This window comes from Primulina huaijiensis, chromosome 7 (genome assembly GCF_012295235.1).
Source record: "Primulina huaijiensis isolate GDHJ02 chromosome 7, ASM1229523v2, whole genome shotgun sequence".
NCBI lineage: Eukaryota > Viridiplantae > Streptophyta > Magnoliopsida > Lamiales > Gesneriaceae > Primulina > Primulina huaijiensis.
In genome coordinates this window covers 22,213,378-22,237,120 of record NC_133312.1, presented here as the reverse complement: position 1 = coordinate 22,237,120, position 23,743 = coordinate 22,213,378, and the positions used below count along the sequence as shown (strand labels likewise).

The following is a 23,743-nucleotide window of genomic DNA, read 5'->3' as shown; positions in this document are numbered from 1 at the left end:
TTTAACATATTTCAATATCTACAAAATATACGATGCTTCTTAGTTCATATTTTAAAATCAATTTGTTATAAAAGTGACTTATTTATATGTAAAATAAAAGAAAAGATAAGATATAAATATTAAATATTCATTAGCAACCATGAAGAAATACACTAATTTTAGTAACAAATTTTAGTAGCAACAAAGAAAAATATTGGGTAAATTGATAAATTCAATATGCATTAATATCCAAAGACATTTAAGATAGACAATAAATTATAAAAGAATCCATTAAAAAATTATTATTTTAAAATCAATTTGTTATAAAAGTGACTTATTTATATGTAAAATAAAAGAAAATATAAGATATAAATATGAAATATTCATTAGCAATTATGAAGAAATACACTAATTTTAGTAACAAATTTTAGCAGAAACAAAAAAAAATCATGGGTAAATTGATAAATTCAACATGCATTAATATCCAAAGACATTTAAGATAGACAATAAATTATAAAAGAATCTATTAAAAATTTATTGATTTAATTTGCTAAATTAAATGAAAAAAGGTATATTAAAACATTCACAATTAGAAGTGATATATTTATATGTATGTTAGATGTTAGATTTTACTAAGAAATGTAAATAAATAATTTTTCATGCCTAAAATTTAAAAAAGAAATAGGAATGTGTATTAATGTCCAAATCCATTTAAGATGGACAATGAATTACAAAAAACTCCTAAAAAACATATTGATTCAATCTGCTAATTTAAATTAACAAGAAATTTTAATTAAATAAATTTTTTTGGCATAAAAGTTAGGAAAGAAAGAGGAATGTGTATTAATGTCCAAATTCATTTAAGATGGACAATGAATTACAAAAAAAACCTTTAAGATAACCTATTAATTTGTTTGCGAACTTAAATTAAATTAAATAAATGAACAAGGACAAATAAGAAAATTCACAAATGAAAGTGGTATATTTATATGTATGTTAGATTGTATAAAATACAATTTTAATTATATTAAAAAATTCATGAATTATATATATATTTCTAATCAAATATAATGTTTGCATTTTTTAATCATTTTTTGTTTTCATAAAAGGAGGATGATATTGTGGAGATGAATGTTCTTGGATAAAGACTTGGTCTATTTTTGAGATGGAGTATAATTACTCTAACAATATCACACTTAATAGTTAATAATAATATTAATAATAATAATAATAATAATAATAATAATAATAATAATAATACAAAATGCTTAACAATTAGCATAACTATGAAACATGAGGGTCTGAAGATGTCATTAAATAATAAACAAATAATTTAAGACTTGGTCTATTTAATCTTCCCCAAGTCTTTTTTCCTCAATTTACGAGGAATGCGATTAAACCTCGTGCCAATTATATCATCTTGTCTTTCCTTAAGATTCACATCAAGCCATAAAGGAAGAAAGTTGAAAAGAAGAATGGTAATAGCATAGAGGTCATAGTGCTTCGAGACAGTGGCGTCTTTCTAGCTTTGCTGTCGAATCCGGAGCCACCTGGAGGCACTGTTAAGCCTGGAAACATACCCGGGTTGGTGCCGTTCATGGTTGTAGGTGTTCCTCCGCCGCTGCTGCACAGGAATAGAGTAGAATCAAGATATATTGAATACCCAAAATGTCTAATTTAGTAAGCCTACTTTGTTAAAGAATAATAGAATTCTACTTTGCACAAGAATAATACAACTTAATATACTTTTAAAATATGGCATGTCATGAACAATGCCTCTAATAATCTGAGATGCAGAACATGTAGAATGGTGACAAATAAAGGGACATATTGATCAATAAAGCTCACATGATTCTATTGAAGTTTTCACAATATTTGGTACACAAGATTTTAACTTTCGGCACTGCCAATATGGTAGCATCGAAGCACCCCTATTCTACACAGTGGGCTAAACATCTATAGAGACGAGGACTCAGCTGGGATCAACAGTCTTGGACCACCATTGATTCCAATGGTTGTTGCTCAGATCTTTACATTGGAATGCAGAATGACTTGTCCCAGTTTCACTGCATACTTTCCTTCTATTCCCATTCAACAACATTTCTTGATATAATGAAAAGAATATAACGACATACAACACTGCTATATATAAAGAAAAGAACATCAAACCTTGGATTAGATTGATACACACATCCAGTAACAGCATCTGCAAATTACCAACAAAGCACAAACAATAGGACAAAAGTTGAGTATTTCTTTGGTTTCAATGGCTAAAAAAGAAAAGACACTTTTGTGAATGTATGTATTGAGGCTTACTAGGGGCATTTGCAGTAACTGTGGCTGTGCCTGAAAAATCACAGCTCCCAGGAGTTTGGCCCTTCCTCTGGTAATAACTGTTAACAGCATAATTGCAGTGGTCCTTGACTGTGTTTGGGTTAAAACAAGCCCCATTTTGATGTATTCCTGAACAATCAGCTCCACTTCCACAAGCGTAATCTATATTTTTCTGGAGAATTGTATCATTCAACCCACTGTTGCAAACGCAATAAGCTGCATCTGTGAAGCAAAAAGCACACATTTTATCAGAAAATGGCAGGAAACTGTAGTAAAGGCCCAAGAAAGTACATAAAGATTACATCTTTACAAACCCTTCAAGAAAGGCAAAAATGTATCAGTACAGATTACTAAATACACTACAAAAAGCAAGAGTAATACCTGAATGAATAGCCATGGCAAACAGAATCAATAAATACACTACAAAAACAGCCATTATTTTCAAGATCTTCAAGAATTTGAGAGAAAATCCGGTGAACAGAAAACTATGCACTCTAGATGGACAACTTGGACAAAACTACAGGACAGAAAGGGGGGGAAAGGTGAGAGGATTTTTTTGGCAGTGAAAGGAGTTATTGGTGTCACTGTAAGTGACTTTTCTTGCATATCCCTGAATGATGCCTACATTTGGACACTATTATTATATGTTGGTTAATTAACAACGACAGTATGAGCTAATATTAACCAAAAATATATTTATTTATTTTTTGTTTAATAAAAATCCAAAAGCTTTACGTGTACTGTACTCTCGACTTCACCATCCTATGCATGTGTATGTGTGTTTCTCGAGCTTATTTTTATTCCCAAACGGTCATAAACTCGTCGGCTTGATCAAATCCTAACCCAGCTTGGTTAAGATGAAAGGGTTAGTTAACTCTTCATCTTGTTTAATTTAATTGGATGTACATAATTATTTTTAATTGCTCTCTTCTTTAACTTCAACTATGTTATTTTAGTGTTTCAAGACATCTTGCACCAAAAAATAACTTAATTAAATACTCTATGAAAATTTGTTTGGTTGGTTGAAGATAGAAGAAAATTTAAATTTCAGGTGAGTGATCGTCTTCATCGCCGGTCAATGCTCGTGTTACACGACACACATATTGTTTATTTACTTATTGCGACATGAGACTTAATGCAAATGAATCCATGATCTGCTCGGTGTGAATTTGAGATGGGTGATTTTAAATGTTTTACCTCGTCTTGTATTTATCAATATTTAAATTTGTTAAACATATCATAGAATTAGCTTTTCTAAGAATTTTTGTAAGTGAAAGTGCCCACTAAATTATTGTATGAAAGAAGAGAGGCCCCCATGCTAGGCCAGACTTTGCTCTTTGCAAAATTAATATCTGGTGTGGTTCAATGTATATTCAATAATAACCCACCAAACTGCCTGTCGTGAATATTAAATTTCGTCTTCAAGATTACATTTGGACTCATCTTTACACAAAATATAAAATTTTCATTTTTTTTAAGAAAAAAATTACGTAGGTGTTTTATGTAATATTATGTCAATAAAATATAAAAAGAACATTTGATAAACTGTTCTTTAAGTGGTGTTTGGGTTAATAAAATCATGGTCAATTTGAACTTTTAAAAAAAAAGACCCTATTTGACTTAAAAACACGTGATATCCAACTCGTGATCATGTCTATTCTGACAAAAGAATATGTCATTTTTAAAAAGTAAAACTGCAAAACTACAGAAGAAATCAAGAATTTAAAGGAAGAACACATCATCGATTCTATTCAGTTGATCCGGACACTAGTGCCTTGATATACTAGTACTATCATGAACATACGATAAGATAAATACATGATATATAATAAGAATGATTATAAAATAAAAATAAGAATAAATAAAACATTATAATAAATTATATGATGTTTGACATGATTTTAACTTACTTGATTATTTTTGTTAATTATTTACTAAAATGTCCACATCCTATATTAATTAGTAATATATTCTTAAAATAATTGAAGAAATAAATAAAATTTCTAGAATTAATTGATTTAAAAAATTATAAATAAAATTAAAATATTATATTAATTATTAAATTTTCATTAATTTTAATTTACGAAAAAACTAAAAAATCGATTAATATTATAGAAAATAATTAAAATTTGATAATAACATAAATATGTATTTATTGTAATAATTAAAATATTAATACAAATTTGAATATTAAATAATAGTTAATAACAATTATAATATTACGGTTAAAAATAATATAATAATAAAAATATGATCAATAATAATTAAATTATTTAAAATATTAGTCAAATTAAAAATTATATTTAAATATTATTAAATTTTTTGAATTTATAATTATTTTAAACTTTAGAATATTAAAGAAAAATTTAAATTAATCAAACATCATCTCTAATATCCAAAAGAATATATAACCATCAACAAGACGATAATAATGCATACAGTGCGGGCCAGGTGTGGGTTGAACGAGTCTATTACAATCTTAATCATGCACATCAAACACACGATAAGTGAATGATTAAAAATCAATTACTCACCAAACAATGCCTCATATTCTTACCTTTAGGATGTGTCTGGTTGAATGGATTAAACAATGATAGATGAATAGTCAAACACTGATCCAATTTTTGGTTAAAATTTTAAGATATTTTAATAATCATTTTGACCTTGTTTAAGACCCAATTTTGTGGATAACTATTTGATTAGCAATCTAACAAATCAAGTGGAATAGACTATCAAAACTCAAAAAATTACATTTTTCTCCCCTTATTTCTTAATTATAAAATAGAAAAAAATTATAGGAATTAAATTATTGATTAATAAAAATAATGGTTAGTAAGAGTTAAATTAATAATAATATATACAATTAAATTAATTATAAAATTGAAAGAAATTATAGGAATTAAATTATTGATTAAATTAATAATATCATAATAATTAATGAGAATAATAAATATATAATAAAAAATAAAGTTTACAAATTAATAAAAATGAATTTTTAATATTTTTTTAAAATTACCTACTTATTTATTTCTTTTTAATATTATTATTTATTTATTATATTTAGGTTAGGTAATTATAATGTATACAATGGGGATACTTTAGTCATTTCATGTTAATACACAAAATTAATCTATAATGTTAAAATTACACCAAACATCATATATTTTATCCGACCATATTATTTATCCATATATTTCATTTTATAATCCATCTAATTACTAATAATTTATTTATCACATCACATATATCAAACGGAACGTTGGGGTATGTGTGAAAGACACAGCAACACCTGCAAATGAGACATCCAAGAGCGTGACAGAATGCTACCGGAGCAAGGATCCCCAATATTTCCTTGTCAACTGACTGCTCTTGTGAAAGTCATAAACTTGAATTGAACAAAGAAACCTTATTTATGAAATGTTCAAATTTTTTGGTCTAGGTAAAAGGATGAAACTCACTGCATGTTTCGGTAGCCCAACAGCCCATCTAACCAGACAGTAAGACACTCCAACTACAAGATGAACAGCGGAAACAAAACTGCAGAAGAGGAAAATTTTTCGAACCGAGACAGTTAGGGAAGTCTCTTAGCAAAAGCACAACTTGGAAAAATAATGTAGTAAGTCAGAATCTCTTTATTTTAAGTATCATTTCTATTCTTCATTGTGAAGTTGATTAATTTGCGACAAAAAACATTGCCCAACAGCATTCTACTTATGATGACTTTCAATCACCAATCAATAGCTTACGGCTAGTTTTTCCCATGTTGCCTTTTGGAGCTCAAGTCCATTAATAAGACTATTTAAGAGAGTTGAATTCCAAAACAATGGTCTTGTTGGTTGAAAGAGCTGTCTTAAGCTTGACTATCACTCTGCAATTCCTAGTTGGATTTTGGTTTTTCTAACAGCCAATCCTGAATATAATTGAAAATAGTGTAAAGAAAGTAAATAAAAACTGACAACTTAACTATGGATATGGGAAGTAGATATATACCTATCTCCTCTGTCAGAAACAAGAAACTTCAGTTCAGATACCTTGTGGAAAAGGTGGTGAAACGGATGCAGGGTGGGGAGGGAAAACCTCTTCCGTCGGGACAAAAGAGACACTAATTAAATCCGCGCAGTCGATGCCTACTTATGCAATGTCTTGCTTCCGCATTCCGAAATCAACTTGTGAGGAGATTGAGAAAAAATGCTCTAATTTCTGGTAGGGGATGGATGACGGGAAAAAAGGATGCATTGAAAAACTTGGAAAGCTCTTCGTAAGCCAAAGTGTAAGGGAGGGATGGGATTCCGCCATCTTGAAACCTTCAATCAAGCGCTTCTAGCTAAACAAATTTGGCGAATCATAATCAATCTGGATTCACTGCTGGCCTGTGTTCTTAAATCAAGGTATTTCCGGCACCAAGATCCGATGGAGGCCACGAAAGGTGTTAGATATATAGCTTGAGCTATGTGATAGAGTTAGTTAGTCAACAACAGCTGTACAATAGCAATTAAGAACTCTTGTTAGACTTAAGTTCCATATACAGAAGTTCTTCTTCTTCTTTCAATTTTTTCTTCCGTAAAAAGCTCTCCTTGAGATATTATCTTCAATCAATTGATTATCTCCATCAATGGAGATTTATGATGATTCGAATTGAATCTTAACAAAAGAGTTGTTCTGGTATGTGGAGAATGGCGAGCACATTACCACTTTTGACACTCGATGGGTACACTAAAGCCTGTTTCTCACAATCACTTGAACTATCACCTAGTCAGTCGATTCTGGACAATCTTGAAACATGTAATATCCTTAGACACTCATTTGATATATTCACGTGGATGAAAGACAAACTGAACACGAAGGATTTCGAATTTTTCGCTATGCACACCTATGCAATATGGACCGAGAGGCTGAAACTGGTGCATGACAGAGGGGAAAGGGACAGGAACATTAATTAATACAGAGTGGAGTGAGCCATCACTGAGAGAATTCCATGCAGCTCGACTTTCACTCTCAAAAAAAATCGGGCAAGAGCACCACCCGTCCCTCCCCGACCCCCGTGGAGATGGATAGCACCACCAATGTACCAATTAAGATTGGATGTTGATGCTGCTTACAAGTTACAATGTTATCACCAACAGCTACGTAGTTGGAGGAGTGGTAAGGAACCGTGAAGGACAACCTAAGTTTGCATTTGGAAAAGAGATCCATAAACCCCCATCGGTTGTCTACGCCGAGCTTGTTGCGATCAAGTATAGTATCAGATTAACAAGGGGCGCCAAACTACAGGTTCACCACATAACATCGGACTCCTCAGGCCATGCAAGAATTCACGCAGTCAGAGGAGGATCTTAGCTATGTTGCACCATTGCAGGGGAAATCAAGGAAATACTGGACTAAGCATTCCCCTCGGCACTTACCCATGTCTTGTGATCGGCCAATGCGGTCTGACATTCACTAGCTTGTTTTGTTATTTCTTCTTACCTTTTGTTTGGGTGATTGGGAATTTTGCTAGTTGGTTTCTGATAATACAAATTTTACTATATAAAAAAACAGAGATTTTCTTAAATAGACTTCATCAAATTACTATAATCAATTTTAACTTTCAATTAAAGTAATATATCAAAATAATCTTTTTATTATATCAAATTACAAATATATCCTTTAAACCTTACTCGCCATCAATTCCTATCTCAATCTCTTTTCTTCTCTTATCAATTCCATGCGATAGGAGCTTTGAAGCGCATCAATTCTAATTCTTAAAAAATGTATGAATTTTTTTTTTTGTCCACCTAATTTTTTACACAAATAATGATTGATTTTTTGTTTATATTAATATATATGCATAGATATTTGACAAACAGTTTTGTTTCTATCAAATTGTTGAATATATTGACTCCAATAAAATTTTCTAATTTTTATTTTTATTTTTAAAAAAATTTAACTTGATTATTATAATGATTTTTCCATAATTTTAAGTTTTTTAAAATTAAGAATATTTTTAAATTGAAATAATTGGATGATTTGCGATTTATTACAATTGAAATATGTGTGACTTTTTTAAAGTTGAAATATATGTGAATTCTTTTATTTTTATGTATTTATGAGTGAAAGACTCGCGATATATTGACTTCGACAAGAATATTTTGAAGTTGAAATATGTTTGAATTTTTTTATTTGTATGTATTACAATGTATATATTTATGTGTTCTTGCTGATTGTTGAAATAATTCTTTTGCTGAGTTTTTGGAAACCATACAAACTTATCAAATAAATCCAAGTTCTAGGATCTAATTATTGGGAATTGATGAAATGTCACAGGGTTATGGTGGACTCGAACCGTCACTGATGGAAAAATATTTAGTAAAGAAGGCTATTTTTAAAATTATGACTTTGAAATGAGTTAAAATATTCAATTTCTCTAAACAAGAGTGTTGAATTGGTAAAAGCTAAAAGGCTATCCATGTGAATATGATAATGCGGTTTAAATTCAATTGATTTTTTTTTTTAAAAAAATTTTGATTAGAAATTAAAGTAGAAATTCAAAAACCAAGAATTCTATTTTTATTAAATTTTAAAAAATAGTAGTTGAGCCCAGTTCGGAATTCAGATTTCGGCCCATCCATAATCATTTCACGGCAGTCTCAACTGTGATCACTTGACAAAACTGTAAAAACCCTAATTTAAACCTCGAAATCCCAAATTAAAACAAGTTCAAATCAACCAATCGACTTCACTCCAATGCTATCAAACGAAATCCAATCTGAGATAGAATTTTATTATTGAAATCTTTTGTGGGGGTGGGGGATGGGGCAAATCGCTAATGGTAGATCTAAGAAGGAAGTAAAGAAAGAAGAAGAGGTAGAGGTAGAGGTAGAGGTAGAGGTAGTGGAAAAGGAAGAGGAAGAGGAAGAGGACGAGGGAGAGGAAGGGGACGAGGAACAGGAAGAACAAGATGGGCTCTCCGTACATTCTCCTTGCAAAATTTCTAGCTCCGCACTTCGCAAGGTGCTTATATTTTCATTATCCGCGCGTAAAAACTAAAAATTTCAGTTCGTTATTGTGATCTATTGATTTTCAGGAGAATACAGAGGTAGAATTGGAGCTGAGATTATTAGAAGCTCTGGAAATCTATCCTCCCGCTAAACTACGAGGTGTGTTTTAATTTCTTCTTTATTTTTTTTCGTTGCTTAAATTTTGAATTCTGTGTTACATATCTGTAAATTTTGATTCGATCGTGGATGATTGATCTTCAATTTGTTCAGGTGATTAAGAACTTCTAGATGAAATGGCTGCTTGTCGTGAAATTTATTTTAGTTTAAATAGTGTTTCCCATTTGGTGTGAAATAATTTTCTGAAAGAGCTCAAACCCCGGTGTTTTTTTTTATATCTGTACGCTGTAGCCAGCTACGACCCCGTGTAAAAATATAATGAGCTAAAAATTTATGTGTTGTGAAATTTACAGGTAAAAATCTCAAGACAACAATTTTTTTGTCATCAACGGTAAGCACCTGTAGGTGAAATTATATGGAAAACTTTAGTGTTTAAAGTTGAAAACAATATTTGAAATTTTTAAGATGCTATAAAACAAGGCAAAAAACCATTTATGTTTTTATTATGTTCAAAATACTGTTTTTGAATAGGGCACTTTCAGCATTATTTTATATATGACCGCTCAAAGGACGCGTTCACCACAAAAATTGTCAGCGTGGGAGTTAACTACATTGAGGTTTTTTAGCTTATAAATTTTTTGAAGGAAGGCTTTATCGACAAATTTAACAGCACTGGAGTATTTACATTGAGGGTTTTTAGCTTATTAATTTTTTGAAGGAAGGCTTTATCTACAAATTTAACAGCACTGGAGTATTTAGCTCGTTATTTTTTCGTAGGGGATTTCATTTTCAAATTGAAAATAGAGTAAATTTTAGCATATTGATCTTTTTTTCAAGGGGAGTTTTAGCAGATTTTAGAGAAGCACATTGGTTGTTTTTTCAAGTTACCCTATTTTTATCATCTCTTACGAGCTGGAATTAACCATTAGTGGTGTGCCAACTTGGTTTACCAAAGATACTACATAGGTTAAACCTCCAAAATTAAATACATTTTGTAATTTGGTTGTTTATTCATATTGAATAAATTATTCAAATGTTAAATTAGTGAGAATAGTTTATACTTTGCGAATTTGGCCAATTTTCCCTCTTTAAGCATAATTTTTCAGCGATAATTCTTACAATTGAAAAAAATCTTAGCATAAAAGCTGTGTAGATTTTGGAAGTATTTATTTTATTTAATAGTAGTTTCTGATAAAATATTTATTGTGTATAACAGGTGTGCATAGGCACTTCGTACTTTACGGTCTAACAGAGTATATGCGCAGAAGGTTATGTTATGCCATCTTGGCTTTCCTTTTGCTCTTACCTTGATCATCATGTTGAAGGTTTGATATTACAACTTGCAGTTTCAATCGACCCTTTACTGCAGAAGATGTACTTAAGTTGCTCGATCGCTTTTACAACTTGGAAGTGGTGGTATGTTCCTTCCTCCTCCACTCTTCAACTATTTATGTACACAAAAAAAAGATATACCGAAAAGTCAAATTAAGTGCTGTTTTTAAATTTATTTGTATGAAACTTTTCTGGGTTTTACTCGACGCTCAAACATGATAAAGTAGATGAGATACAAGAATGCAAATGAGTCTGGAGTCCAAGAAGTTGGGATTGAAGAATTAGATTTATCTTTACCCAAATAGGATATCATAATTATATATTTGTATCCTAGTAGCTTTACAGCTAGGGGTGGGTAATCGGATCGGGTTACCCGAACTCGATCGGGTAAATCAGGTAATTCGTCGGGTTTGGGTAGAAAATGTCTAGCCTAACTACCCGATCCGGTACCCGAAAACCCGAATTATTTTTTATTTTATTTTTTTTAATATAGATTTAGTCTTGAATGACACAGAAATAGTGCATGTCTGTTTTTTTTAATCTTAAGTGACCTTGCATGGCCATTGAACATAGATGACAATTGTTTCATGCCTCCTCCCTACTGACTATAACCGAATTGAAGCACTGATCAAATATAGAAAACCCACAAAGCTAAATGCAGTTTAAATAGAAATTCAAATGAAGCAGGGTCAGAGAAGTATGTATCTGTTTCTAATTAGTCCGTTCGATGTCACAATTTACATATTTTTTTCTGAAAAAAATATTTGTTAATTATTACCTCTTATTTTAAATAGTTTCAAATATGAATTTTTCTTGTTTAATTTGATGGAGAAATTAGACAATTATTTTGATAAGCTTATTTTTTCATTATAGGTTTTTCTATAGCCACAAAATAAGAAAAGCTAAGTTTTTTTTTTTAAAAAAAATGAATACCCGAACCCAACACTATCGGATACCCGACTAGTCGGGTGGTTACCATAGTCGAGTCGAGTGGTTACCATAGTCGAGTCGAGTAGTAAAAACAATACCCGAAAAAATCGAGTACCCGACCTGAACTACCCGAAACCCAAGCCCACCCCTATTTACAGCTACAGGGTTTTTTTTTTTTTTGTATTATACAGCATGTAGATCATATAGTACCGAGGCTGTTGTTTTACTCTAACCTCATTTCTGCTGAGCTATTGCATTTGTGAATAGGCAATAGATTTCAGATTGGGACACAATTTTAAACCACAGTTGATCCTTAAGAAGTTCAGCAACAAGAATGTAAATAATTGAAGCAGACACAAAATGTATGATTGTGTATATTTTTCCTTGACAGGGATAGTTACATTTTGAGTTTATCAGAAATCAACATTCTTTTCCTTTAGACTTTGAATGATTTATATTGGCTTCAAACTTAACAACAATTCGTAATATCGTTACATCTGGTTTCCTTATTGTCGCATTCAGAAACCAGATGATGAAGATACCGAGTTTCTGACTCAGGAAGAAGAGTTCCGCTTGCCGCAAAGTTATTTCGTAAAGGAAGAATCCTGAATCTGATAAATTAGACTAACATTTTTTTGGTTGGGCTGTTGTTAATATATCATGCGTTCGCTGTATGCACCAGCATTGTATTATCATCTGATGTTCTATGGTTATATTCGTGGAGGCCTCTCGCCAAAATTCACTGTTTTTCGCTTCCAAATTTGGGTTTTAATTCGGAAATTGGTTTTACGAAGTGAAGCAGAAAACTTGTACATTAAAGTAGGAATACGCGAGCTAACTTCAAATGGAAGCTGAAGAGTCACATATATACATACCATCCTACCCACGAGCTATAGAATGCGAGGACAATTTAAATTGAGCTAATTTTAAGTTTTAAGTACGGCGAAGGATTTCTGTCCAGGGTTCATTAAATTGTAATTAATCTTGCATTTTAGAAGAAATACATGCATAAGCCCTATAAGGCAAGCCAAATAAGATCACTGGTTTACGCGTATCTATATTACGATTATATTATAAAGATTTGGATCGTAATGCTAACTAAATTCTTCATACCAATTCTTCTTTCAAAAACATAATTTTCCCAAATTACCTTGAAAACAACACATACGAAATTGAGATCCAAACATTAAGTTTGATTTAAAAACTTATTCTAGCATAATTTTATTTCACACGGATTTATTATACATATATTGCATTTTATATTCGAATTTAATCTACACAAATCGTGTGACATGAATTACCGGTAAAATTATACGTCAAGAAATGAAAATTTGATGAATGCACAGCACGGCATTGCCAAAAAACTTTCTAATTTAGTCTGATTTAACGTTAAATATCATCTTTAAAACTACATTAAAAATTCCTCCTTTTAAAAGAAAAAAAAACTACATACAAACATTAAGCAATTTAATTTTTTTACTTCTAACTTAATTTTAAAAATTGACTAGCGGCCCTCAAATGTCAGGGCATCAGGCCACCCGGACATTTACTACCTCTTGGTGATCAAAATCAAGAGCATATCGTGTGAGAAGATTAAATGTTCCCTTCTCTACTCTTTGAATCGGAGATACATGTCAAGCCAATTGTAATAATATATATTTTCATAAACCAAAGGTCCTAAGGTATGACAACAAATGAATAGCAACTGAAGAATCTACTATACTTTTGAGTTGTGGCCTTCATATAATATCTCTCTCTCACTCTGTGACTTGCAGTTGCACCCACCAAATAGTCCAAAAACAGCAGCGTTTAAGCAGAAATAGAATTCATTACAAAAATCAATCAAATGATTATGAAAATAAAAAAGATCAAGTGGTTCAAAGAATTGATACTCTTCACTTTTGGAAGTGGAAAATAAAATCTTCTTTTTCTTGAACAGGCTACTTCTCAGCAGACGTTCATCTAATCTACAATGTCCAAAATTTCTGAAGCCATCTTCTTAAAGACATAATTCGTGTAGGAAATCATGAGGTTGCATTTGTTACGAAAACTCTTGAGATTGAAATGCATAGAAAACTTATACACAGAACGATTGATCGGCCCTATATCCAACATGTGAAAGATTTACCAGATTTAAAAATACTGGATTGCGTTGCGGATTATGAGAACTGAGAACTTTTGAAACTTGGATCATTTTCTCAGAAATGGTTTCTGGCATACTAGTAACCTTTGGTCACTGCCATTTTGAAGATCAATCACCCGAGCTTCCCAATTGAGTTGGGTAACAAGGTTACGTGCACTCTCTATAGGACCAATCTTATCAGAAATAATAACCCATCCCTGCCAACAAGACCAGTCATGAATATCAAATTTGAGAGCAGAGACTATCTATAGAGCACCGATGGGCATTTCAAAAAAACGATCATGAGCTTTAATCAAGAATAGGATATGATCATGAAAACAAAGTTTAAAAGCCAGTGTCTTGAACAGTACCTCAGGCCGGAGAATACGGTCCATCTCAAAAATTAAATCAACCACACTGCACCTTTCTGAAGCAAGGTGGGAAAAGAGTCCATTGGCGTGAAGCATGTCATATGTTCTGGGGTAAGTAGGGAAAGGTTCACACCTGTATGTAAGAAATGTAACTGAACGCTCGATGAACATGATTGCAGAAAACAGAAAGTAGCTATACTTCAAGCAGAAAGAAACTTAAGTGGGAGACAGGAAGCTCAATTGAAGTAATAATTTCCATTATAGACTTAGCATCTGACTTTAAGAGATTGAACAAACAAAGAAGAACATCACACTGAAATATAATCGGGTTAAGAATAGTTCCTGAGTGTAGTGACATTCAAACTGTCGCTTAGAGAATATTTTTCCTTAAAAGGAAGGAGATTCTCAATTTGGGTTTATCGAAGTTGTGGAGAATAGACTCTGTATTTTACCAATTGTGAAGGGATTCGACATACCGAGTACCAAAATTTCCACCCCACCACAACTTCAAAAATCAACCTTGCTGAGCATTTACTAATAGAGAAGATGATGTTCTATAAAACTTCATTCGATAATAGAACATACAATTCCAAGTTAAGACACATGATGTCAAAAGAAAATGCAAGACAGAAACATGAAATAAAGTTCGATAGGAAGCCAATTATTTAATTTGTATTTCCAAAATAAAAAGCAGTGAAGGCAATTTCAGAACTAATATCATACCAGTTATGGAAGACACCGGTAAAACCTTGATCAAAAATCAAAGGAAGTGTATTAGGTTCGCCTATGGGCACAACATTCATCACCCACGCAGACTTCCTGGCTTCCACTAGGGCGGCATTGAAGCCTCCATAATGAGCACTCATGTCCATCACATTCCTAACCATATTGTAAGGAGGCATTGGATCTTCATCACCAGGCCTCTTTGGATGGTCAGAGAAAATCAAGGGGGAAAGCAATGACCAATAATTTCTTAAAGTAGATCTCCAGAACTCCAAATTCTCAGAGAAATCTTCAGGAATAATTCCTATAAGCAGATAGAATGATAAACTGATTGTTTGCAAGAAGTGGGTGGTGAGCCAAACTAATATAGTCATGCACCCCATATGGAATTCAAATACTACCACTTACTGTGAACTTCAAGTTCAGCAGAGCTCAGAGATCCAGAAAATCTCTTCTTAATTGGGATCCAATGCTTGCTGGTAGTACCACTTATACACTGTGCAAGTGGTCTGTAATATGATTGGCCATCCTCTCCATTACAAAGAGGAATGCTGTCCTGCTTCCTAAAATTAAGAAGCAAAAGCATAAGAGGAAATTTTGATAGAATGAGAGCAGGTGGAAAGATCAAGAAGAAGAAATGGATCTCACCTAGAAGTGTAGCATTGAGTATCTGCAGTTTTCTGCCAGATGAAAGTCTCCTCTTGCTCTGCCAAAAGATTCCAACAAAGTTTCTGGGTGAATTCTTCGAAAGGAGTTGTATAACTTCCTTTCTTTGAGCCAACGGCACTTCCTTGATGCCTGCTTGTGGGCGATGTTAAAACAAAGTAACCTCCAGGTTTGAGTACTCTGTCAACTTCAATCAGAAACATCCCATCTACCAGACAAAACTCATAAGTGGACGCAGTCGAACAAAAAAATTAGTTTTTTGAAACCATCTCTATAACTAAAGTATCACACCAACCGCTTTTACCCATAACTTGACCCCACCCCCACCCCCCTCTTCCACCAACAAAAGAAGGAAAAACTACAGTAAAATAATATTAATAAGCGATTGCAATGCATAAATAAGATAACCAAGATCTTCGATTTTGGGGAATATTTGCCATAAACTTAGTTCAGGAAGCAAAAAATAAACTTTTTTAGTTTACTATATAGAACATGTATACTTACAATAGAAAAAGATAAAGATTATTGCAAATTTAGTCGTTAAAAAGACTACATTTTACCTACACAAAAAAATATCAAATACAAGCCCGCAATTTTGTTAGGTACGTTCAGACAAAGTAAACCGACTCCTATTTATTCGAAAAGCTTCGACAAAATCTTCATTATCGCATTCGCTAAATAGATGCTATGCAATTCAGATCACGTTAATCATCGACTTGTTATGAGATCATGAAACATCTGTTGAGACCTCCCAAGAGACCAACATAACTAGTGAATGCATGTAACATGTAAATTTACCTTTTTGAACATATTCATGACCCTATTAAATAAACTGATTATAGCAATCAGATTGAACCTTTATTAATGATTTATCAAGTTTAATCAGCATAGATCTTTGCTATTAACTTTTTTAAGAAAATGTTTAAAATGTGGCTTGAAACAGCCCTCCATCAAAATTCAAAAATAAACCCCCAGTATTGTAACTAAATGATAATATCTTGATATTTTGCTTCACCCACAGAACTTTTTTTAACAATCCTCACTTAAGTTGAGATTTACATTCTTTTAGAGTATTAAATAGCTGAGAAAAGAATATTAAAAATAACCCAGATGGCAATCCTTAGCAAACGTATAACTGAATAATGCATAACATAAAGAGGAATGGGTGCTAGCATCAATATACCAAACTATAAAAATACCTTTGTCATCCCAGATAATTCCACACTGAGTACAGTGGACCATGTCATATGACAAGGATGGAAATGGTAGTTGTCTTGAGATGAAGCTGCTGATGATTGCTGGGAGACCTCTCTCAAGAGCTAGCTGCACTTGGCTACCAGATGATTCATATGCTGCGATGCAAACAGCCATTAACTTAAGTGAGAGTAAATGAGCGTCCAAGCTACCAAACCCACAGCCAACATCTAGTACATTGTGCACCTAGAATTCAGAAGGACAAAAGTCATCAAAGATGAATAACTGCAAATATTTCGTATGTAAAAGATGAATATATGTCAATTCTGCAAAGAACAAAAAACTATACACTAAATATACTTTCCGGTACAGTTCTAATAAAAAATACCTACATTTACAAAGAAAAAACCTGGTATAGTCTGATAACAAAACGGAAGCAAGAAATAAAGCAATGCACAGTACGGTAAACTTACACCAGCTTCATGAAATTCACTATCACTCCCCAATCCTATCATCTCAGCAATCATGTGAGAATAATCTTTGACACCATCAACAATCACCTCATCATCAGAGTGAAAAGAAATCTGATTCTCTTCCAGCAACATCAGCCTATAGAAGTTTCAAAGGTAAATCATACTGAAATAAATTAAAACATTAGAGTTTACATCATAAGAGGTATTAACAAATGCAATATATTAGTGCTCACTAAATAATCCAACATAACTTGAGAGTTGAATCCCGCATTTTCAGTTGAGATGAAACTACCTTTTTGTCATGCTTCCAGATGAGAGGAATTGGTCCTTGGTCAGCTTCACATTCCCGCTCCATATAACATCCCTACCACTTGGCCAAGTCAAGGGAATCTTATAATCCTTAGGGGGCCGAACCAGACAATGTTGTTGATCACGAGATATTTCACAGTGACGGTCAAACTCCTCCCCACCGTTAAAACCAGCTAGTAAATTAGCAGAGACATTGTAGCAAGGCACATAATTCTCTTTATCCTTGCCACAAAAATCAACATCCTTTACATGGTTAGGTCCTAGATATTTTAATTCCAAATAGTCGCTCAATGCTTGTTCTTTCACTCTTCTGTAATTCAGATAAATTTCTCGTCTCACAGAGGCAGTCACCGAGTCAAAAGTAGTGGAGGAAGAAGAAGATCCCAATAGTGCGATCAAAACAAAGACACCAACTACCGTCAAAAGCAACCAGTTGATAGGCGGTCTAGAGCCTAAAATCAAAGATAGTTTGCTGTACCAAGAGCTTCTCATGTCCAATTTCTGCAATCCTCTTCAAACTATACACGCAAAAGACAAGATCTGTAACAGCTATTGCTCCAACATCAATCTATCAGACTCCGAAAAACGTAGACAATTGTCAAAGTTTTTGTTGTGTATGACATGGTCCAGACTCCAAACTATCTCAGCTGGCACCAGACTAAATCCGCACCAAAGCATCCGCTGAACCACGCAATAAACCAAATCCTAGGTCAGGGCAACCAAATTAAGATCCCAAATAGCTGCCTCTCAAGCCAATACTAACATATATAAGCGGCCACACTGCATCATATATCCTCCACAATTCTCTCCAACAACAAATCCGAATCCAAATTATCAAAGCAAACTCCTTTCCTGAAATAAATCAATCGGCAAATGAAACAAAAACGTCCACCTGATCAAATCAAACCTGCAAAACATCGGCGAGATGCAAGGAAAGTCAACAGTACTACTCGAAAAAAATGCAAATCTCACGTACAAAAAAATCACTCAGAAGTCAGATCTCAAACTCAGATCAGATCCAAGACACATTACAACACCACACCCAGCGATATCACAAAATAGAAAAAATTTCATAATTAGGGCTTTTGCTTACCAGCAGTTGAAGTGTGTTGAGCGTAGATGGTTAAGCGTAGCTTGGATTCGCCATTGACGTTTAGAGGGAAAAAGGTGCAGCTTCTCGAAGCGTGGATTCTCTATAATTGGGAAGAAAACATACATACATATTATATTATATATATAATGCTTGGAATTATATAGAGATGCGTGAATTGGATCCAATTGCGTAGGCTCGCACTTTCAGAAAAGAGACAAAATCTTGTCTCGGTTATTTTCAAAGCTGGAATTCTCTGTCGCCCTACAAATTATTATATTTACTTTAATTAATCAAATACATCAAAATTATATATTCAATAATAAATATCATTTTATATAAAATAATACATATATTTATACGGTTAGTACACAACATAATTATATCAAATAATTAATATATTAATTAATACATAAACATACAAATGTAAAGAATAAATCCATAAATTTTCAAGTTATAGATCCAACAACAAAAAATAAACGAAATTAAAAAATAAACTATGCAAGCCTTTATTCATGTATCGCAAACTATGATGCACTCGTATTTCGAATATAATCATAAATTCTCTGAAAAAATAAAAAAAAACTGATGACATGATTGATACTAGTTATGTCAAAAGGACCGCTCCACCTCATCCCGCCCGACCATAAACGGGGCGAGGCAGGGCGCTCACTCATATTGACGGGTTGGGAAAACCTCAATCTAACCCGTCACGGATGCGGATTAAGTGGACCAATCTGTCAAAATTTTTAAAATATACATATATCATTATAGATAATATAGAAATTCGAAATTCAACCATAACGAATGCATAAATCATTATATATAACTAGCGTCTTTTTGCATACGTTGTGTGATTGTACAGTTTTTTATTAATTTGATTTATATTAAAATAAAATTAATATCATAATTATAAAAATTAGCTACTGATCATATTCATTTTGAAATTATCACATATTAAAAATTGATTTGATTATATTTACAAGAGAGAGACATACCATGATCGCGAAAATTAATTATAGAATGAGCTGTAATTTCGAAATAGTGAATTAAAAAAAAAGAGAAAACACAAAATATATGAAATGTAATGTTATGTTAAATAGATGTCCTATCCACTTAGCTATAGACATTTTACATTAAAAATTTAACATTTTATTAATATATTAATGTAAAGACAATTTAAAAATATTAAAAAAGTCTTAACAAAAGTATTCACGCCATCTCTTTATAAACAATATAAATCTTTGAAAAAATTATAAAATACATAAATCATGTTAAAACTCATAAACCATACACTGATCTTTGAAATAATAAAACTTAAAATATTTTTTAAAAAAATTTGACATGCCGGTTCGTCTCCTTTCAACTTGCGGCTCAAACGACATGGCCCGTTTCGGCACGTCTTCAAACGGACCACTAAAACTGTAACTCAATTCACCTATTTTTCATGACGGGGTGGACTGACATGATAAGTTCGACTCGTTTTGACGGACGAAAAATATTAAAACAAAAAACAAAATTTTGGTTATTATTTTTGACATGATCGAATAATATCTTAATGTGGTTGATGATATTTCAAAACTTTTAAAAATATGGCATATATCGATTTGCAATTTAGTTTATTATATTTTTTTACATTATATAAATAATTGTATAATCATGTATCGTATTCTACTTTTTCCCTTAAATTATTATATGTCACAGCCTTGTCATGTCGTTTTCCTAGCCTGCAAGGCAAGCAAAAGTTATATAGTATTATATTCTAATCTTTTGGAATAAAGCGTGCAATGTTTTGATTTGCATTTATTAATATTTATTTATCTCGTTTTCCTTTTACAATAACAAGTCCTAGTTCTATTATAACTCAAACAAGTCCTAGTAGAAAGAGAACTCAAACAAATTCCCTATTAATATGCTCTTCAACATTATTTAAATCTAAAAAAATTAAAGTTTCCTTCCCCATTAGCAAAATATAAGTGTCTTGAATTCATTGGTCATGGGGGAAACCCAAGAACTGGATTTGCCTCTGGGGTTTTGATTCATCCGAAGGAGTTGGAGTTATACGAGTACTATTTGATTCCTGGTTGAAGGGTGACCCTTTGCCTACCAATCTGATTGGGAGTCTTGATGTCTACAAAAATGATCCCCTCCAACTTCCATTGGGTGAGTTTGTTTGGAGATAGCTTGTGTTTGTTTAAATCATGCATCTGGTTTCATTGGTTTTACATATTTTTAATTTGGGTAAGATTGGTTGGTATTTTTGAATACATTTGGAAGATGGATATGATCATCTTTTGTAGATAATTGATGTCGAAAAGAAAGAAAGAAAGGTACTTTTTCACGCAAAGAAACTCGGATCAAAGAACTTTGGCAAGAGCAACACCAAGTAGGAATTGGATAATTTCAAAAGAGAACGTCCCCACTTGTTGAGAGAATGAAATCGTTGGATTCAAGAACAAGTTCTTGTTCTCCAATGGAAGGATCCCATCGATTGAAATCAAATAGCCTATTGGAAGATTGTTGAGTACACAGATGCAACCCCGATGTCATTGTAACAACCAACAAAGAAGTAAGCATTTACCTGGATGGTCTTGGGAAAATCTTGGAGTTTTGAGCATTTTAAGTTCAGCATCCAAGGTCTGAATCGCTTGTTCAAGGGTTGAAAAACCACAACCCAACTTAAAGGTTATGGTTAGTGATACTCTATGGATGGGCCCACTACCCATGGCTCATCCCTAGTCCAAATGGAAAACAGGACCATCAAGGGCTCATGTATTCTCCTATAAATATCAGGTTTGAGTGTTTAATTCATTCACTATATTGTTTTCAGCAGCATCCTTAACTATTCTCCTCATATATCCTCAGTCTCTGACTTGAGCGTCGGAGGGGCTACGCCAGGACACCCTCCTGGCCCCCTTCTAACGGTCTTATTCGTGATTTCAAGCTCAGGATAATTTCGAAACCTGCGTCTGGACTAGTGACAGTTGCTGGAGTCGGACCTTAAATTTGCTGTGAGTATCAGTTAGTGAAACCATTTACCGGTTAACCAGATCGTTAACCATGGTACAGTTTCGGACCGGGTCCATTTCACTAGTGACCCTTCGTCACCTCTTCATGGACATGAGCCTTCACGGTCCTCTTCAGTCCGTTCACAGCTCGTTCCAACATGCAGATATGACCTTAATCTATATCTCAATCAATACAAATGTTGTTCCGTATTTAACTGATTGTTTATCGACCATCAAACTTGTTGCAAATGAAAAACCAAAAGAAATCAATATACATGAAACAAACTTTTTGGTAACTTTTCATCCCATTCTTTCTTTTTTTCAGATGGAAAATTTGGTAGTTTGCTAAGTTCGTCACAAGATAAGGCTTGAGAACGATCCAGAGGAGGAGGATGAAACTGAATCTTAGTTATACTTGTTCTCTTCTGTCCTGTTCTTTTTTCTTTTGAAAATGTTCTTTTTTCTTCTTTTTTATTGTACTCCGAATAGAAATTATATTTCTATTTTTCATAGTCAAAATCCAAATGGTTAAATAATCGTTTATTTTACTCAATCAGTAGAAATGAAAAATATAAATTCGATGATATATATAATTCTTAAAAATATTACCGTGTGGAACTGAAATCACTTTCTTCATCATCATCATCATCATCATCATCATCATCATCATCATCATCATCATCATCATTAGTTTTCTTCATAATAGACCTAAAATCACCCTACTCAAGGAGGAAAAAAGGGAAATCAGCGAGAACAATCAACAAAATAAATAACAAGAACCGAGACAGCAGAGGTGATACCAATCAATAAATTCAAGATTCAAACACGGGTGATTTTATTACATAACAAAATAATTATAATTTTTTAAATTGAAAATAATAATTATGTTAAATAACTAAAATTTAGTTTTTATTAATTATTATATAACATCTAATATGTAATTATTTTCTATAATTTTAATTAATCTAAATCATAATTTTAATTAAAATTTAGAATTCATATGTATGAGAGTGAATTTTAATTACAATAAATTAAATATATTAAAATTTATGAAGTTATACTAATTGCAAATATTTTAACATATTTATTCTCTATTTTCATTTATAAATAATTGTCTTGTTTATTTTTTGATATATTATAAAAAATCATGTAAGGTCATATTTAGCAATTACAAAAATTTTTTTATATATAATTTTAGTCTTATAATTTGGTCAGTTTGTTATTATAGTCATATAACTTGTTAATATTTGGTTTTCATCTATTAACTTATATTTTTTTCGCTTTAATCAATTTTTATCCAAAACCAATAAATCAATAAAATATTGTTTATTTGGAACCGATATTCTCTTATATAGGTTATATAACAAAAATAAAACATATATTATACACATTTAAATATATTTAAGTAAAAGTAAAGGAAAACAATAAGTTTTTTTTCTCATTTTGAAATATCGGGTGTCGTTTCACTTTATTTTTCTCTTTTATATTTGTTTATATTTATTTTAATGTGTGTAAAAAGAAAATCGATGTCAGATAAACAATATTCGAAGGAGTTATCGGCTTTAGGCCAAAAAAACCAAAACAAAAAATAAATCTAAGTTAATGGATAAAAACCAAATATTGATAAATTACAATGTTGGATGCAATGATTGTCCTTACTAGAAAAGCGATCGTATCGTGTTGCTTGAGCTACTGTGCGGTTTAAAATATTTGAGTTGCACCATTACCACCAGCTATAGCTTTTGGTAAAGCGACAAGCGCTCGGTCCTACAATTGATATCAGAGCCAAGGTCACCGGTTTGATTCTCATTGATTAATAAAAAAAATACAATTATTGGGAGGGAGATTGTTAGGAGCAATAATTGTCTCTTTTAGAAGAATGATACCGTGGTGTTTGAACTACTGTGCAGTTTAAATTATTTGAGCTACATCATTACCACTATCATAGCTTTTGGTAAAGCGACAAACGTTCAAAATTACAAATTTTCCAATACAAAAATTTTGGCCAAATTTCCTCTTTTTAAAGCATGTATTCATATAAATTAACTTCAATGATATTTCTCACACGATATATGTTATCATATCAATTATTGCAGCTTTAAAAGCCCAAAAACTAAA

The 23,743-nt window shown here is 32.1% G+C and overlaps 3 protein-coding genes across 4 annotated transcripts; 1 reads left to right on the top strand and 2 right to left on the bottom strand.

Moving 5' to 3' along the window:
* Positions 1-1,297: 1,297 nt before the first annotated feature.
* On the bottom strand, positions 1,298-2,918 carry LOC140981301 (PLASMODESMATA CALLOSE-BINDING PROTEIN 2-like). 2 transcript variants are annotated; one of them, XM_073447661.1, is made up of 4 exons: positions 2,695-2,918; positions 2,296-2,535; positions 2,149-2,185; positions 1,298-1,600 (listed from the first exon to the last, which is right to left on the bottom strand). In XM_073447661.1, exons 1-4 carry the CDS (start codon positions 2,747-2,749, stop codon positions 1,417-1,419), a joined length of 516 nt encoding a protein of 171 aa, XP_073303762.1. In that variant the 5' UTR covers positions 2,750-2,918; the 3' UTR covers positions 1,298-1,416. The 2 variants fall into 2 exon arrangements, with proteins under 2 accessions (XP_073303762.1, XP_073303761.1); XM_073447660.1 differs by having other exon boundaries at positions 1,303-1,603.
* A 6,009-nt stretch (positions 2,919-8,927) lies between these two features.
* On the top strand, positions 8,928-12,343 carry LOC140980342 (uncharacterized). The gene is made up of 5 exons (XM_073446107.1): positions 8,928-9,303; positions 9,377-9,449; positions 10,624-10,675; positions 10,754-10,823; positions 12,192-12,343. Exons 1-5 carry the CDS (start codon positions 9,103-9,105, stop codon positions 12,276-12,278), a joined length of 483 nt encoding a protein of 160 aa, XP_073302208.1. The 5' UTR covers positions 8,928-9,102; the 3' UTR covers positions 12,279-12,343.
* Positions 12,344-13,303: 960 nt separating this feature from the next.
* Positions 13,304-18,829, bottom strand: LOC140980904 (probable methyltransferase PMT5). Its single transcript, XM_073447012.1, has 9 exons — positions 18,621-18,829; positions 17,511-18,434; positions 17,219-17,354; positions 16,751-16,991; positions 15,534-15,759; positions 15,294-15,448; positions 14,886-15,189; positions 14,163-14,295; positions 13,304-14,009 (listed from the first exon to the last, which is right to left on the bottom strand). Exons 2-9 carry the CDS (start codon positions 18,017-18,019, stop codon positions 13,860-13,862), a joined length of 1,854 nt encoding a protein of 617 aa, XP_073303113.1. The 5' UTR covers positions 18,020-18,434; positions 18,621-18,829; the 3' UTR covers positions 13,304-13,859.
* Positions 18,830-23,743: the final 4,914 nt, after the last annotated feature.

Coding starts and splice junctions, on each gene's coding strand:
- LOC140981301 (XM_073447660.1), bottom strand. CDS start 2,749: ATGGCTGTTTTTGTAGTGTATTTATTGATTCTGTTTGCCATGGCTATT. Junction 2,186..2,295: donor AGTTACTGCAAATGCCCCTA/GTAAGCCTCAAT, acceptor GGTAATTTGCAG/ATGCTGTTACTGGATGTGTG. Junction 1,604..2,148: donor GTGTATCAATCTAATCCAAG/GTTTGATGTTCT, acceptor ATTCCTGTGCAG/CAGCGGCGGAGGAACACCTA.
- LOC140980342 (XM_073446107.1), top strand. CDS start 9,103: ATGGGGCAAATCGCTAATGGTAGATCTAAGAAGGAAGTAAAGAAAGAA. Junction 9,304..9,376: donor CTAGCTCCGCACTTCGCAAG/GTGCTTATATTT, acceptor ATTGATTTTCAG/GAGAATACAGAGGTAGAATT. Junction 9,450..10,623: donor TCCTCCCGCTAAACTACGAG/GTGTGTTTTAAT, acceptor TGTGTATAACAG/GTGTGCATAGGCACTTCGTA.
- LOC140980904 (XM_073447012.1), bottom strand. CDS start 18,019: ATGAGAAGCTCTTGGTACAGCAAACTATCTTTGATTTTAGGCTCTAGA. Junction 15,190..15,293: donor TGCTGAACTTGAAGTTCACA/GTAAGTGGTAGT, acceptor ATCTGCTTATAG/GAATTATTCCTGAAGATTTC. Junction 14,010..14,162: donor ACCGTATTCTCCGGCCTGAG/GTACTGTTCAAG, acceptor TCTTGTTGGCAG/GGATGGGTTATTATTTCTGA.